The sequence below is a fragment of the Bicyclus anynana genome, chromosome 24, assembly GCF_947172395.1.
Source record: "Bicyclus anynana chromosome 24, ilBicAnyn1.1, whole genome shotgun sequence".
In the NCBI taxonomy this organism is placed as follows: domain Eukaryota; kingdom Metazoa; phylum Arthropoda; class Insecta; order Lepidoptera; family Nymphalidae; genus Bicyclus; species Bicyclus anynana.
The window spans coordinates 4,043,656-4,057,111 of NC_069106.1; the positions used below are offsets into that span (position 1 = coordinate 4,043,656).

General features: G+C 35.3%; 3 protein-coding genes across 3 annotated transcripts; 1 reads left to right on the plus strand and 2 right to left on the minus strand.

Moving 5' to 3' along the window:
* Positions 1-4,876: 4,876 nt before the first annotated feature.
* On the plus strand, positions 4,877-5,835 carry LOC128199436 (uncharacterized). The gene is made up of 2 exons (XM_052888881.1): positions 4,877-5,072; positions 5,616-5,835. The coding sequence occupies exons 1-2, from the start codon at positions 4,877-4,879 to the stop codon at positions 5,804-5,806; spliced, it is 387 nt and encodes a 128-aa protein (XP_052744841.1). The 3' UTR covers positions 5,807-5,835.
* A 60-nt stretch (positions 5,836-5,895) lies between these two features.
* LOC112045398 (zinc finger protein 761-like) lies at positions 5,896-8,272 on the minus strand. Its single transcript, XM_024081559.2, has one exon. It carries the CDS (start codon positions 8,080-8,082, stop codon positions 7,066-7,068), a length of 1,017 nt encoding a protein of 338 aa, XP_023937327.2. The 5' UTR covers positions 8,083-8,272; the 3' UTR covers positions 5,896-7,065.
* A 913-nt stretch (positions 8,273-9,185) lies between these two features.
* Positions 9,186-10,437, minus strand: LOC112045390 (zinc finger protein 652-A-like). The gene has a single exon (XM_024081551.2). It carries the CDS (start codon positions 10,306-10,308, stop codon positions 9,253-9,255), a length of 1,056 nt encoding a protein of 351 aa, XP_023937319.2. The 5' UTR covers positions 10,309-10,437; the 3' UTR covers positions 9,186-9,252.
* Between the last annotated feature and the right edge of the window lie 3,019 nt (positions 10,438-13,456).

The window sequence follows — 13,456 nt, forward strand, 5'->3', positions numbered from 1 at the left end:
GTTAATTCTGTTGTACCTACTTAAAACATATAATTTGAATTGATTTTATTTTTAATTTATTTTATATTAATTGATTATGAAACACGGCTAAAACTCACGTGATATAAGGTCGGAGTATGCCCGACTAGTTTCGAACCCATACGAGGCCCTTAGTCATGAGCTGGTTCTTGCAACTCTTAATTTATTTTCTTTGTTTAATAATAATTTAGTAATTTACTATATATTGGTGTTATATGTATGCTATTTATGATTGCTCGAGAAACCAATTGGGAAACTAATGTTTCTCTGGGCATATTTCATGTAAATAAATAAATATTCAGGAAATTATTTAAATCTATCAAGCTGTTTGTCTCAGGTTGACAAATATAACCATCTAAACCACTTTTTCAGAATCTGTCCTTTTAAAAGTACAAAAAGTGTTTTAAAGATAAATACAAAATTCATTCATAACACATTTGCTCGTAAAGTATCTCATTACGCACATGTGTCGTAATGTAAAGTAAAACGAACATGTACTGTAATGTCTAAAACGAACGGTACTTTTTAAAATCTTCGCAAAGAGTTTAATGGCAGAAAAGTGCTCAACTTTTTTGAGATAAAATATACTAAAAAAAAAAAATATATAATTCTTTCATTTTTATAAATTTTGCCAATAAATGACAACCATCGAAGAAGGCCTGGTCCTGTATTGGGCCGTAAAAATAGGCTGATAATGGAAATAGTGAATAATTCAGGTACAATTGAATTAACGCCATATTGAATTTATTATATCATCATCATTATCAGCCGATGGACGTCCACTGCTGGATGTAGGCTTCTTGCATGGACCAAACAAAACGGTCTCGAGCCGCCAGCATCCAGCGGCTCCCTGCAACCTGCTTGATGTCTTCGGTCCACCTAGTGGGGGTTCGACCAACACTGCGCTTTCCGGTGCGGGGTCGCCATTCCAGCATCTTGGGACCCCAACGTCCATCGGCTATTCGAAACCTTTTTGACTTATGATAAAATATAATTTTGTGACTATTGTGGTTATGAAATGGTAAAATGTAACTTCACTACTAGTACCTACATATTGCAAAGTTTTTAGTTATTTATCTGTGATCTGTATATTGATTGTGTGAATACTATTGTTATTATATTTATTTTAATAAATTAACGATTATACGTAAATTAAATTGCTTTGACATTTATTATCATAACTAGTTTTATTTCAAAGTTCTGAAGTCGCAATTTGTTATAAGGACCTGGAGCCTATATAAGAAACATGATAGGTTAATGGATATGCCCTCTGCTATCGATTCTGGAGGCGTAGGTTCGAATACAGTCCGGGGCATGCACCTCTAACTTCTCAGTTATGTGCATTTTAAGAAATTAAATATCACGTTAATTAATTAAATATCTCAAATCTAAATCTCAGACATTGTGAGGAAACCTGCATACTTGAGAATTTTCTTAATAGGGATGATGACAGTTTTTTAAATTGTATATAAATTAAGAGTATACTAATAGTAAAGCAATTTTGTAAAAGGAACAGGGTATCTGCGATCGTTACTTTCTGAGCTACAGGGATTTAAAGGGTCAGATTTGCGGCGCTGCCGCGGATCCCTGAAAAACGCCCCATACAAAATGGCTCGAAAAAATGACGTCATAGGCAATGTAATGATCGTTAGATTTGTATGCGTGTTCAAACAAAATTACTAATATCTTTGTTATTTGTGCGTTTATCTTTATAGTTAATATATTAAAAAATGTGACATTTAATGTAAGGAAGCTAAAACTGTATAAATTTTCATCTAATTACGATAAAAAAAATTTAGTAGTTTTTGAAATTTTATAATCTCATTTATTTTGCAAATATCCAGACAATCTTTGCTTTTTATGTATAAATTAGTTAACATTGACCCTATTTACCCGAATGTATCATAAAAATCAATATATTCAAACCTAGTCATCATCCCCATTATCTATGTTTGAAGTCTGCTAATCCGCATTGGGCTAGCGTGGTGGACTAAGGCCTAACCCCTCTCATTCTGAGAGGAGAATCGTGCTCACCTGTGTGAGCCGAATGTGGGTTGTTAATGATTATGAGCTTGCGATAGCCAAACATACCTGATGCTGTTGAAGGTTGTAAGTTTGGCAGTACATGCTTCAACTAAGCAAAAAGTCTGTGATAGAACTGAGTACAATAATAATCCCTCTAATCACCATGGAATTATTGACCCTTCCAATTTGATCATCATCATTATATTAGCTGATGGACATCCACTGCAGGACATAGGCCCTTTGTAGGGACTACCAAACATTACCATTCTAAACCGCCTACATCCAGCATATCCCTGTGACCAAATTCAAAAATTTTATCAATAAAAAACCCTTTGTCAGTGTATGTAATTATGGGAATATCACATAGGAAAAGGAACAGATGAGAATACAGAGCAATGGCCAGTTTGAAATAAAAAATGGGCTATAATACTTATATGTTTAACTAGTCTTGGCATCGTTATATCTACCCATTGAAGAACAAATACCACCGAAAGAGATGATGGACCTTATAAAATACTGTGAGGACGAAAACACTGACCTCATAATCGGAGTGGACAGTAACGCACATCACACCCTATGGGGATGCAACGAAAACAACAAAAGAGGTGAGCAACTTATAACATATCTATTAACAACTAATCTTGTAGTTTTAAATAAAGGCTCGAAACCAACGTTTATCACGAGCCGTTCCCAAACAATAGTAGACATAACTCTGGCGTCTAACGGTGTAATGGATCAAATAAGAAACTGGCATGTATCTGATGATCTCACTTTATGTGATCATCAACGCATCCACTTCGAATTGAACCTGATCACGGCACAGGACACACCACGGAGAAATCCAAGGAAAACAAACAGGAAACTATATAAAACAATACTCCATAGCAACTATGAGAATGAGAGCGAACTCCGAAATACTAAAATTGAGACAACAAATCAAATAGACAACAATGTGACAAGCATAACTAATCTCATCAAGTCATGCTACATAAAAGCCTGTCCCCTAAGGACCTGCATAACAAAACAAAAACCGCTTCACGCATGGTGGAGCCCGGACCTAGAAAGGAAACGACATAACCTTAGACGACTGTTTAACAAAGCTAAGAACACCAGAAAGGATGAAGACTGGGATACTTTCAAATATCACCAGTACAGTTACAACAAAACAATAAGGCAGAAGGACACAAAAATGTGGCGCCGGTTCTGCTCAAACATAGAATCAAATGAGAAAGCTAACAGGGTAAGGAAAATCCTTGCAAAAGACAATGCCCTCACACTGGGCTCCCTAAAGAAAGCCGATGGTAGCTACACAAAAAACGACAAAGAAGTAAGTGAGACTCTTCTAGAAACACATTTTCCAGGATGCAAAATCCTAGACTCTGCAGACTGGACAAACGAAAATGAAACCTACAATCCAATAGAATCAGACAGGGAACTCGCCAACAAGGTAGTTACACATAACAGAATACAGTGGGCAATAGACACGTTCCACCCCTTTAAATCACCAGGCACGGATGACATCTTCCCGGCCCTCTTACAATGGGGGTTGGAATGGCTAACACCATGGCTAGCAGAAATATACAAAGCCTGCATAGCCTACAGATATATACCAAAACTATGGAGAGATGTGAAAGTAATCCTCCTACCAAAACCAGGTAAATCAGATTACACTGATCCGAAAGCTTTCAGACCAATCAGCCTAACATCCTTCTTACTAAAAACCCTGGAAAGGTTAGTAGACAGGTTCCTACGGGATGGGGTACTAAGTAATACCCCTCTACACCCGAACCAACATGCTTACAGTACCAGCAAATCCACAGAAACAGCCCTACACTCAGTGGTCAACAAAATAGAACACAACATGGAAAATAAATTATCAACACTAGGAGCCTTTATAGACATAGAAGGGGCCTTCGATAAAACCACGTTCAAAAGCATAGAAAAATCCCTTGAACGACATAATGTACCTTCAACAATAAGAAAATGGATAAACGCCCTCTTATCACTCAGGGCGATACAAATAAACATAAATGGAAAAATCCAAGCCATCGCTGCCAGAGGATGCCCTCAAGGAGGTGTACTCTCACCACTACTATGGAACTTGGTGGTAAATGAACTAATCAGCAAACTGAACAACAAAGGCTTCCTAACAATAGGGTACGCCGACGACCTAACAATACTTATAGGAGGAAAACATGAAAACACCCTTAGTGGAATAATGCAAGATGCACTCAAGCAGATAGAGAAATGGTGTACACTCAACGAACTATCTGTTAACCCCAGAAAAACAGAACTCATTCTGTTCACACACAAAAGAAAACCAAACATTCCAAAAACACCGACTTTATTCAAAGTAACCCTAAAGCTAACCACAGAAGTAAAATACTTAGGGGTAACACTAGATCAACAGTTAAACTGGAAAAAACATATTGAAACGAAAATTCAAAAATCTACAATCATCCTATGTCAGTGCAAACGCATGATAGGCAAAACATGGGGACTAAAACCGCACATAATGAAGTGGCTATACCTTACAGTCGTAAGAAGCTCAGTGACATATGCTTCTATAGTCTGGTGGCCAAAAGTGCTCCAAACAACAACACAACAGGAACTTCAAAAATTCCAAAGACAAGCACTGCTATCCATAACGGGCAGTATGTGCACAACACCTACGGCTGCAATGGAAGTAATACTAGGAATCCCTCCATTACACCTCCACATAAAAGAGGAAGCAACGCTTACAGCCCTTAGACTAAAAACATGCGGGTTGTGGAAACAAACAAACACAGCCCACACTAACATCTTAAAAGAGGGAATACAAATGAACCCAAGTATGGAGTGGATATGCGATAAAACACAGAAACAATTTGTGATGGACAAACCCTACAAAATCAACACTGAGGAGGCCGGTGACTACTACACAAACCCTGACGCCCTAGATGTGTACACGGATGGGTCGAAGACTGACACAGGTACTGGAGCAGGAGTCTACTGCCAAGACCTCAACATACGGATTGCACAAGCGCTTGGTAAGCACAACTCAGTCTTCCAGGCAGAATGCGTCGGCATCACAACTGCGGCTGTTGCCGTGACCAACAGACAGGTAACAAATTTTAACATTAATATACTTAGCGACAGTCAAGCAGTACTAAAAGCACTGGCAAAACACTCGACTACGTCAAAACTACTGCTAGACTGTCACAAGGCCCTAACAAAACTTGCAACAAATAACTTAGTTACATTAAGATGGATAAAGGGACACAGCGGAATCTTAGGAAATGAAGCGGCTGATGAACTGGCGCGTCGCGCCACGACACTGAAGGTAGTAGGGCCCGAACCAATAGTACCCATACCATTCAGTGAATACAAAACATGGTTGCACAAACAAACCATCAGAACCCACGCCGAACTATGGGACAGCATAACCACATGTAGACATACAAAAGAGGCACTCCCAGGCCTCGACCCAAGGATAACAAAGAAACTTATGAACCTCACACGAGACAAGCTGAGAACAGTAGTTGGCCTAATAACAGGTCACTGCCCGCTAAACAAACACCTTTCAATTCTAGGTTTGACCGACAGTCCTCTGTGCAGAGCCTGCATGGAGGAGGACGAGACACCGCTACACGTTATGCTCAGTTGCAGAGGCGTAACGGAACAACGAGCAACCTACATTGGCTCCTCAGCGACACTCCATGAGGCTATCGGCGACCTGGGCGGCCTGCTAAGCTTCTGGAGCGAGCTCGGCTGGATGGAATAAATCCAGCGGGAACCTACACCAAGGGACCCACGCACAACGGCCAAACACTTGGCTAAGTGCGGAAACGGCCCAGAAGAAAGAAGAAGAAGAAGACTTATATGTGTCTCATACATTTTTTTCATTACAAGCTTACAAACAATACTTATACTATGTTGATTTACATCATTGTTATAATAAAGTAAGAAATAATAATAATTGATGTCTAGTTTAGTTTCTATTTATGTATATTACGTCTATATAAAATAACAAATAGTAGTTATCTTCAGAATAATAGCAGATTGTTTTCTATCAAAAAACCATCCAAGTCACATAAACTGTGCGCAATAAAATATTTTCAAGTGTTAGCAATGTACAACAAATAAATATTATAACAAACATGTTGACACCTTTGCAATTACATAGTTACACTAGCTGACGCCGCGTGGTTCCCGTTCCCGTAGGAATATGGGGATAATATATAGCCTATAGCCTTCCTCGATAAATGGGCTATCTAACGCTGAAAGAATTCTTCAAATCAGACCAGTAGTTCCTGAGATTAGCGCGTTCAATCAAACAAACAAACAAACTCTTCAGCTTTATAATATTAGTATAGATACATAACTTTTCATTATTTGATCTTTAACATACTGGGAAATCACAGAGCATGTTTCTAACTCTTTTGTTATTGTACCTGCACGTACTAATCCTTTTTTTACTTACTATTTACTGATTTACTCACTTGCCAAGTCTATACAGTAAAAGCTCCTTATTAGCTGGGGATATGTTCTCTAAATGTATCGCAAATACAGATACAGTGAATATGGAATGGTATTTTATATAGGATTATAATGGATACCTTCTTGGGTAACAAAATAATTAACAAATATATAAAGAAAAAGCAATTAATTGAAGTTATCAAGCAATTAAATTAACTTATCTTTATTATCTTCAGTCTTAGACAATGGTTTGAAGAATTTTGAATTTTCTGGCTTGACATTTTTTAAAAGAGTGATTTTAAGCAGTGGCATTCTTAAACTATTCATTTGCACTTTCGGCAAATAGGTATTTGCAAGTTAAAGTTTAAACTTGCAGATTTTACATCAGTCAGATCCGTGAATAACGAAATATTTAGGCGCAAATAACAAAATATTTAGCCGCAAATATAGGAATTGGGACGCAATTTTTAAATCCGCGAATAGTGAAAACGTGAATAAAGGAAGTGTAAATACGGAGCTTTTACAGTACATAATTTTCAGTATAAACTAATTATTAAAATTAATTTATTCACTGTTATTATTACTCATAGCTTTAGAACCTGTTTTGAATCGATGTCTCAAGGCTGCTCGTTTATGCACCTGCCTCTGATGTTTCAACAAATCGTGTCTGTAACCGAATGCGGAACCACATATGTTACATTCGTGTCTTTTTATTCTCAAATGTGCAACATCGATATGTCTTTGGAGATTTAAACTACTATGAAATGCCTTATTGCATGAATCACATTTGAACTGTGGCTCAGTATGTTTCAGTTTGATATGATCACTCAAGCTGCCTTTAGAAATGTATCTAGCAGGGCATTGAGTGCACAGATACTTTAAGTCACCTATGTGGACTCTCATATGCCTTGATAACCTCTCTTTGTACCGACCCACGTACGGACATAATTCACATTTATATATAAACCGTGTTTCATGTCTCACCCTATGGTTAGTGTAAACATTCTTTATTTTGAAAGATTTCCCACATATATCGCATACATACGGTTCTGGTAAATTTGGATCGTGTAATTTCAAATGTGTTTTATAATAGTACGGTTTATTGACAATTTTCTTACATATAGGACATTGAACTTTTCTGTCGACTTGTATGGGCTCTAGTTTACACTGGAATTCGTTATTTGAATAATCATCGTTTGATTTAGTGTCTTCCAATGGTCCAGAATAGTCATAATCTTGAAAATGGTCAGGGGATTGTTTGAAAGATGGTTCTTTCAACGCTTCGTTACTCCTCTGTGCAGCTTTCCTGAATAATATCGCACTCTTTAGAAACTTATAGCAAACGTAGCATAGATACATCGGTTTCTCGTCGTCATCCTCTAACAAGATGCCACCAAATATATTAAGGGCTTCTTCTAATTCACGAGGCTTTTTAACACTGGCTATCGGCATGTCACCAGCCTGCAGACATACCCTACACTTGGGTTTACGTTTTGAATCTTTACTGAACAATGGCAAAGGCATGTTTAGTAAACTGCTGTAATATTCTTCCATATTGACCCTTTTTTTATTCATCTTCATAATGTACAATGATTTCGGTGTTCCAATTAGTTAAACGAATACATAAATATGTACCTGTTTTTACAATATTTAATATAAAATATTGCTTTGTTGTAATATAAATGGTATTATTGATAAATAATTGAATTTATTCGATTGATGTCGATTTGCTTGGCATTTGACACAAACGTCAAATGTCGATTGGACATTGACGTTAAATTGAAATTGACATTTCAATTTCTACACACAATTTTTTTTTTTTATTAAACTAGTTAGATGGCTCTGGGCTCTTATTACTTATATAACCATTTCTACAACAAAACACAGATTCCAAATGTTTCCAAGCGTTTCAAAATAGTCGCTTTCCATAGCCATAGCCATTATGAAAATGTTTACTAAATGCACACATCTAAGATCGTTGACCATAATTGACTTGTAGCTATTTAATATTTATTATTTTCTATACGCCTATAATTTTACAAGATTTATGGCGCAGACCTATGAAGACTACATTGACCTCACAGTAAAAGGACGCACAATCATAAAAAAACTAGCCAACTTTGCTTTGACAGAATTTTTGACAGAATTGTTGCTAAAGAAAATTATACCTAAAAGCCTTGAAATATAGTCCAATATTCAATAAAATCCCAATTTCAGAGCAAATTCAACCTCAGGGATTGAGTTTAAGGTTGAATTTGCAAATGCGACTACATGAATTGAGTGCCAAGAGTTGCCTTTGGCACTCATTGAGTGGGGATGTTTTTTGGTCCCTGATTGTGCATCCACTTTTTATTAGGAGATCAATCGAAGACTATGATATTAAAAGTATGTATATGTGTGTGTGTTTAACTATGATCCATTGTACAATCATTACAATACTACACTATTTGACATAACTACACTATTTTAGGTGTCAATCGATTTCTTGAAACATACCGTTTTTTCCTTAAGTTGGTTTAGATTTTTAAATTAAACTTTTTTGTTGCCTTTAAGCATATTACTTATATGTATTTTTAAAATATACTACTGCTTAGTTTTTCTCTGCATGAACGATGATATTTTAATGGGCCCTGGACTTACAGTACAAAAAAACATTTATTTATTATAATAAAAAAGAAATTCAGTATGACTATAACATAGTGATTATTTAATGTACAAAGTATAAGTATATAATAAAAAGAGACTGTTATATTATGCATTGTTATCTTCAGTACTAAAATTATTAATTTCAGCTTGTAAATATGCAGGCATTCTTGAAAATGACAATTTTTCTCTTTTGTGTACATGTCGTTGATGCTTCATCATTGCATTTCTATAGCCAAAAGCCTTCCCACATATATTGCATACATGATTTTTTAAACCTAGATGTTGGGCATCAAAATGACTTCTGAGCATCAATTTTGTGTGAAAAATCTTTTTGCAAGAATCACATTTGTGTTGGGGTTCCCTGTGTCTGATTAAGACATGGCGGTTTAAATTGCTTTTGAAGAGAAATCTGGCTGGGCATTCTGTGCACATGTATCTATAATCGCTTGTATGTGTGCGCATATGATTTTTTAAAAGCTCCTTATATCTGCCCTTGTATGGACAAAATTGGCATTTGAAAGCAAAGTCGGTCCTGTGCCGCAAACTGTGGTTGTGGTATGAGCAGCGCAGTCTAAAGGACTTTCCACATACATCACAAACATATTTGTGGTGATTTGGGTCATGCATTGTCACATGTTCTTTGATATATGCACTGGTGACAATCTTATTACATACAGTGCACTGAACTTTGGTATCTTTCGCTTTATCTTTCTCTTTCTCTATAGGTTGTGTTGGTAATAAAGAGTCTGCAGTGTCAAGATCTGACAGTTCCATCTCATTCTTGAGAATATCGTGTGAGTCTTGGAAATAATCAAATGACTCAACGCTAGTGTGCTTCTTTAAAGTTTCATTAGATTGTTGTGCTATTTTACGAAACGAAATTGCGCTCTTGATAAACTTATGGCACACTTTACATAAATGTTTTGGATAATCACCATCTTCGTCCACCTCTATGTTAGCAAATATTTGCAGTGCCTCCGCAACGTCCGAGCCATTGTCAAGGTTGAAAATTGGTAGGGTACCATCCCCGAGACAAACTCTACAGCGTGCTTTTTTCTTCAATGATCCTTTCAGGCCTCTAATATGCAAATTACTGTAATATTCATCCATGTCCATACCTCTGTTTTGATTCATCTTCATTATATAGTAGGACGTAACCATGTTTGTAAACCAAAGACTGGTCTGGTAATACCAGTCTTGTATCCAAACTAATTAAATTAATTATGAATTTTTCTTAATAAAATGATAATTAATATTACGATGAGAATTTTTATTTTGAAATGAGATGAGACAAATCTCAAAACCACAGACGACACAAAACCACAAAAACAAAGACCACAGAACAGAACACTACAGACGTAAGACAGCACTTCAGTCACAGATCTTCGTAGACAGAGATAAATATTTTCTTTAGTCGCTTATTTCTATTTTTAACCGACTTCAAAAAGGAGGAGGTTCTTAAGTTGATTGGTGTATATATTTTTTTGCTTTTATATATACCTTGGACAATATATTGATGTACACCGATTACTCGACCGATTTGGAAAATTCTTTTTTTTACCTGCCGACCGACTGCAAAAAGGGTTATGTTTTTAGAAGAAATGGATTTTTGGAAGAAAGGTTGTAAAGGCATTTACAACTTGTTAAGAGATGCTAAAATGTAGTATTAACATTACATTAATAGCTAGAACCTAGAGCCGTAAAAGCCGTATGAAAATATTTATTATTTTGACACTTTTGAGTTTTGACATTGACAGTTGCTAAATTTGGTAAAATTGATAAATTGGTACCTACTTAATTAATTAATATTTTATGTGATGAATTTTATGGCGTAGTGTAAAGATCGATCTATCCGTTTCTGAAATAATATAAGCTTTGAAACTTGAAAATGGTAACATCATATTACATTATGAAGATGATGAACAAGAAAAGTATAAATACGGAAGAATATTACAGTGGATTACAAAGTGCATCTATGCCAAGTTTAGCCTTAAATAACAAAAATTTAAAGTGCAGAGTATGTCTCCAAAATGGTGATATACTAATTAAAGACGTAGAAAACGTTCAGGACATAAAATATGCCCTAAAAACTTACGGCGAAATCGACGATTTTGATGAGGATGATGACAACCCAAAGTATTTATGCAACATTTGCTGCAATTTTATAAAAAGCGCCATATTATTTAGGATTATCGCTCAGCGAACGAATGAAACTCTGAAAAACTTCGAGGAGCTTTCACCAGAGCATCTCCAAGATACATTCAACGATGACGACACAAATTCAATTTACGAAAACTTTTCGCCACCGCCAAAGCCACCAAAAGTTCAGTGTCGCATATGCAAGAAAATGTTCAGCAGGAGATACTATAAAACTCACATGACCATGCACAATCCAAAACACAGCAATCAATACGTATGTGATACTTGCGGCAAGTCATTTAGGCTTAGGGTCAGTTATTATAAGCATAGGCTGAGACACAGGTCAGATTATGCCTTTACATGTCAAATATGTCCATTCAAAGCCAGATATGATGAGAGCCTAAAACGACACATGCGGTCGCATATCAGAGATTATAAATACATGTGTACAGAATGCCCTGCTAGATTCTTGTATAAAAGCAATTTAAACTATCACATAATGGTTAAGCATAGGGAACCAGAGTTCAAGTGTCAATCTTGTGATAAAGCATTTCATACAAAATTGAGTCTCGACAGGCATTATGATGTAGAACATCTTGGCAATAAAAGTCATGCATGTAACATATGCGGTCGGGCGTTTGGCTACAGAAAAGCCATGATAAAACATCAAATAAGAGTCCACAAGAGAGAGAAACTAAAGCTTCGTTTCAACAATTCGAATTATAAACTATTAAGTGATAATAAAGAATAATGAGTAAAATTTTTTTTATATTATTCCTTGCAATCTATACTTCTATACTAATATTATAAAGAGGTAAAGTTAGTGGTATTGTAGAGGTAACATCTGGATCTTCCATCTTAGATGCATCATCATTCGGCATCAGATGAGATTGTAGTTGAGGGCTAAGTTGTAAAGAATAAAAAAAATATCCTTTGAAATTTCTTTTACCAATATATCGCCAGGTTATTTAGGAGTGTCATATACTATATATTTTTTAACCACCCAAGCCAGGGCATAATACTTGTGCCAATTATAAATCCCAATTCATTCAATGGGTTTCATGCATTTTAAACTATTATTATCTACAAATATTATAAATGCGGAAGTTTGTATGGATGTTTGTTATTCTTTAACGCTGCAACTACTGAACCGATTTATATCCTACAAATATTATAAACGCGAAAGTTTGTATGGATGTATGTTACTCTTTAACGCTGCAACTACTGTACCGATTTCTCTAAAATTTGAAATGTAAATAGGTTTTACTCTGAATTATTTACGATAGCTCCCGAGGGATTTGTAAATAACTAAATTCCACTCGATGAAGTTGCATGCCTCTGCTAGTTATTAAATAATACAAAATTAAATAAAAACACACGTATAAGCTTGATACATGACTAGAATATTTAATGACTCAATACACATTTTAAATATACACAAAATGGGTAAATATAAATACATTTTACAATTGTATACATAAAACAAAGCACACACGGTAAATTTTTTTTTTTCACTTGTATAATATTTAAGTACACAACAATATATTTTTTTTATCTTATAATTTCAAAACATGTAAATCTTTGGTGTCAATACAGTATTCACTAATCTATACAATGGAAGATTCACTATGATAAACAATGTAAGTATGTTTTATATAAAGGCCACATATGTTATCACTTTGGGTTTAATTTTTGACAGAAAAATTCTACTACTTCAAAACATACTTGTAGTATCGTCACTCTCAGGTATTCACTACAATAAGTGTATGTTTATTGTTGGTCAGCATTCAAAACCACAATATACTTATTTTACCACTTTTTTATCAAAGGTTTACAGTATTCCATTCAATTACACAATTCTGGATACAAAACATGATATAATTCTAAGGCCAAAAATGGAGAAAATAAGTAAATTAAACCAAAATTAACTAAAATAACAATCCACATTTGTAGTTTTAAATGCAGAGCACAGAGCAACAATATAAAAATATATGTATTGGAAAGTTTAATCTATCAGTTGGATTGGACGCATCATGTTTAATACCTAAATGGGTTAGATATCTGTTATTTGATTTCAATATTTATGAATATCATTTAAACTTTAATAAAGTATTCAGCTGAATACAAAGTCTACGCTAAAATGACGGATAAAAGTTAAGCTCTCGCACTG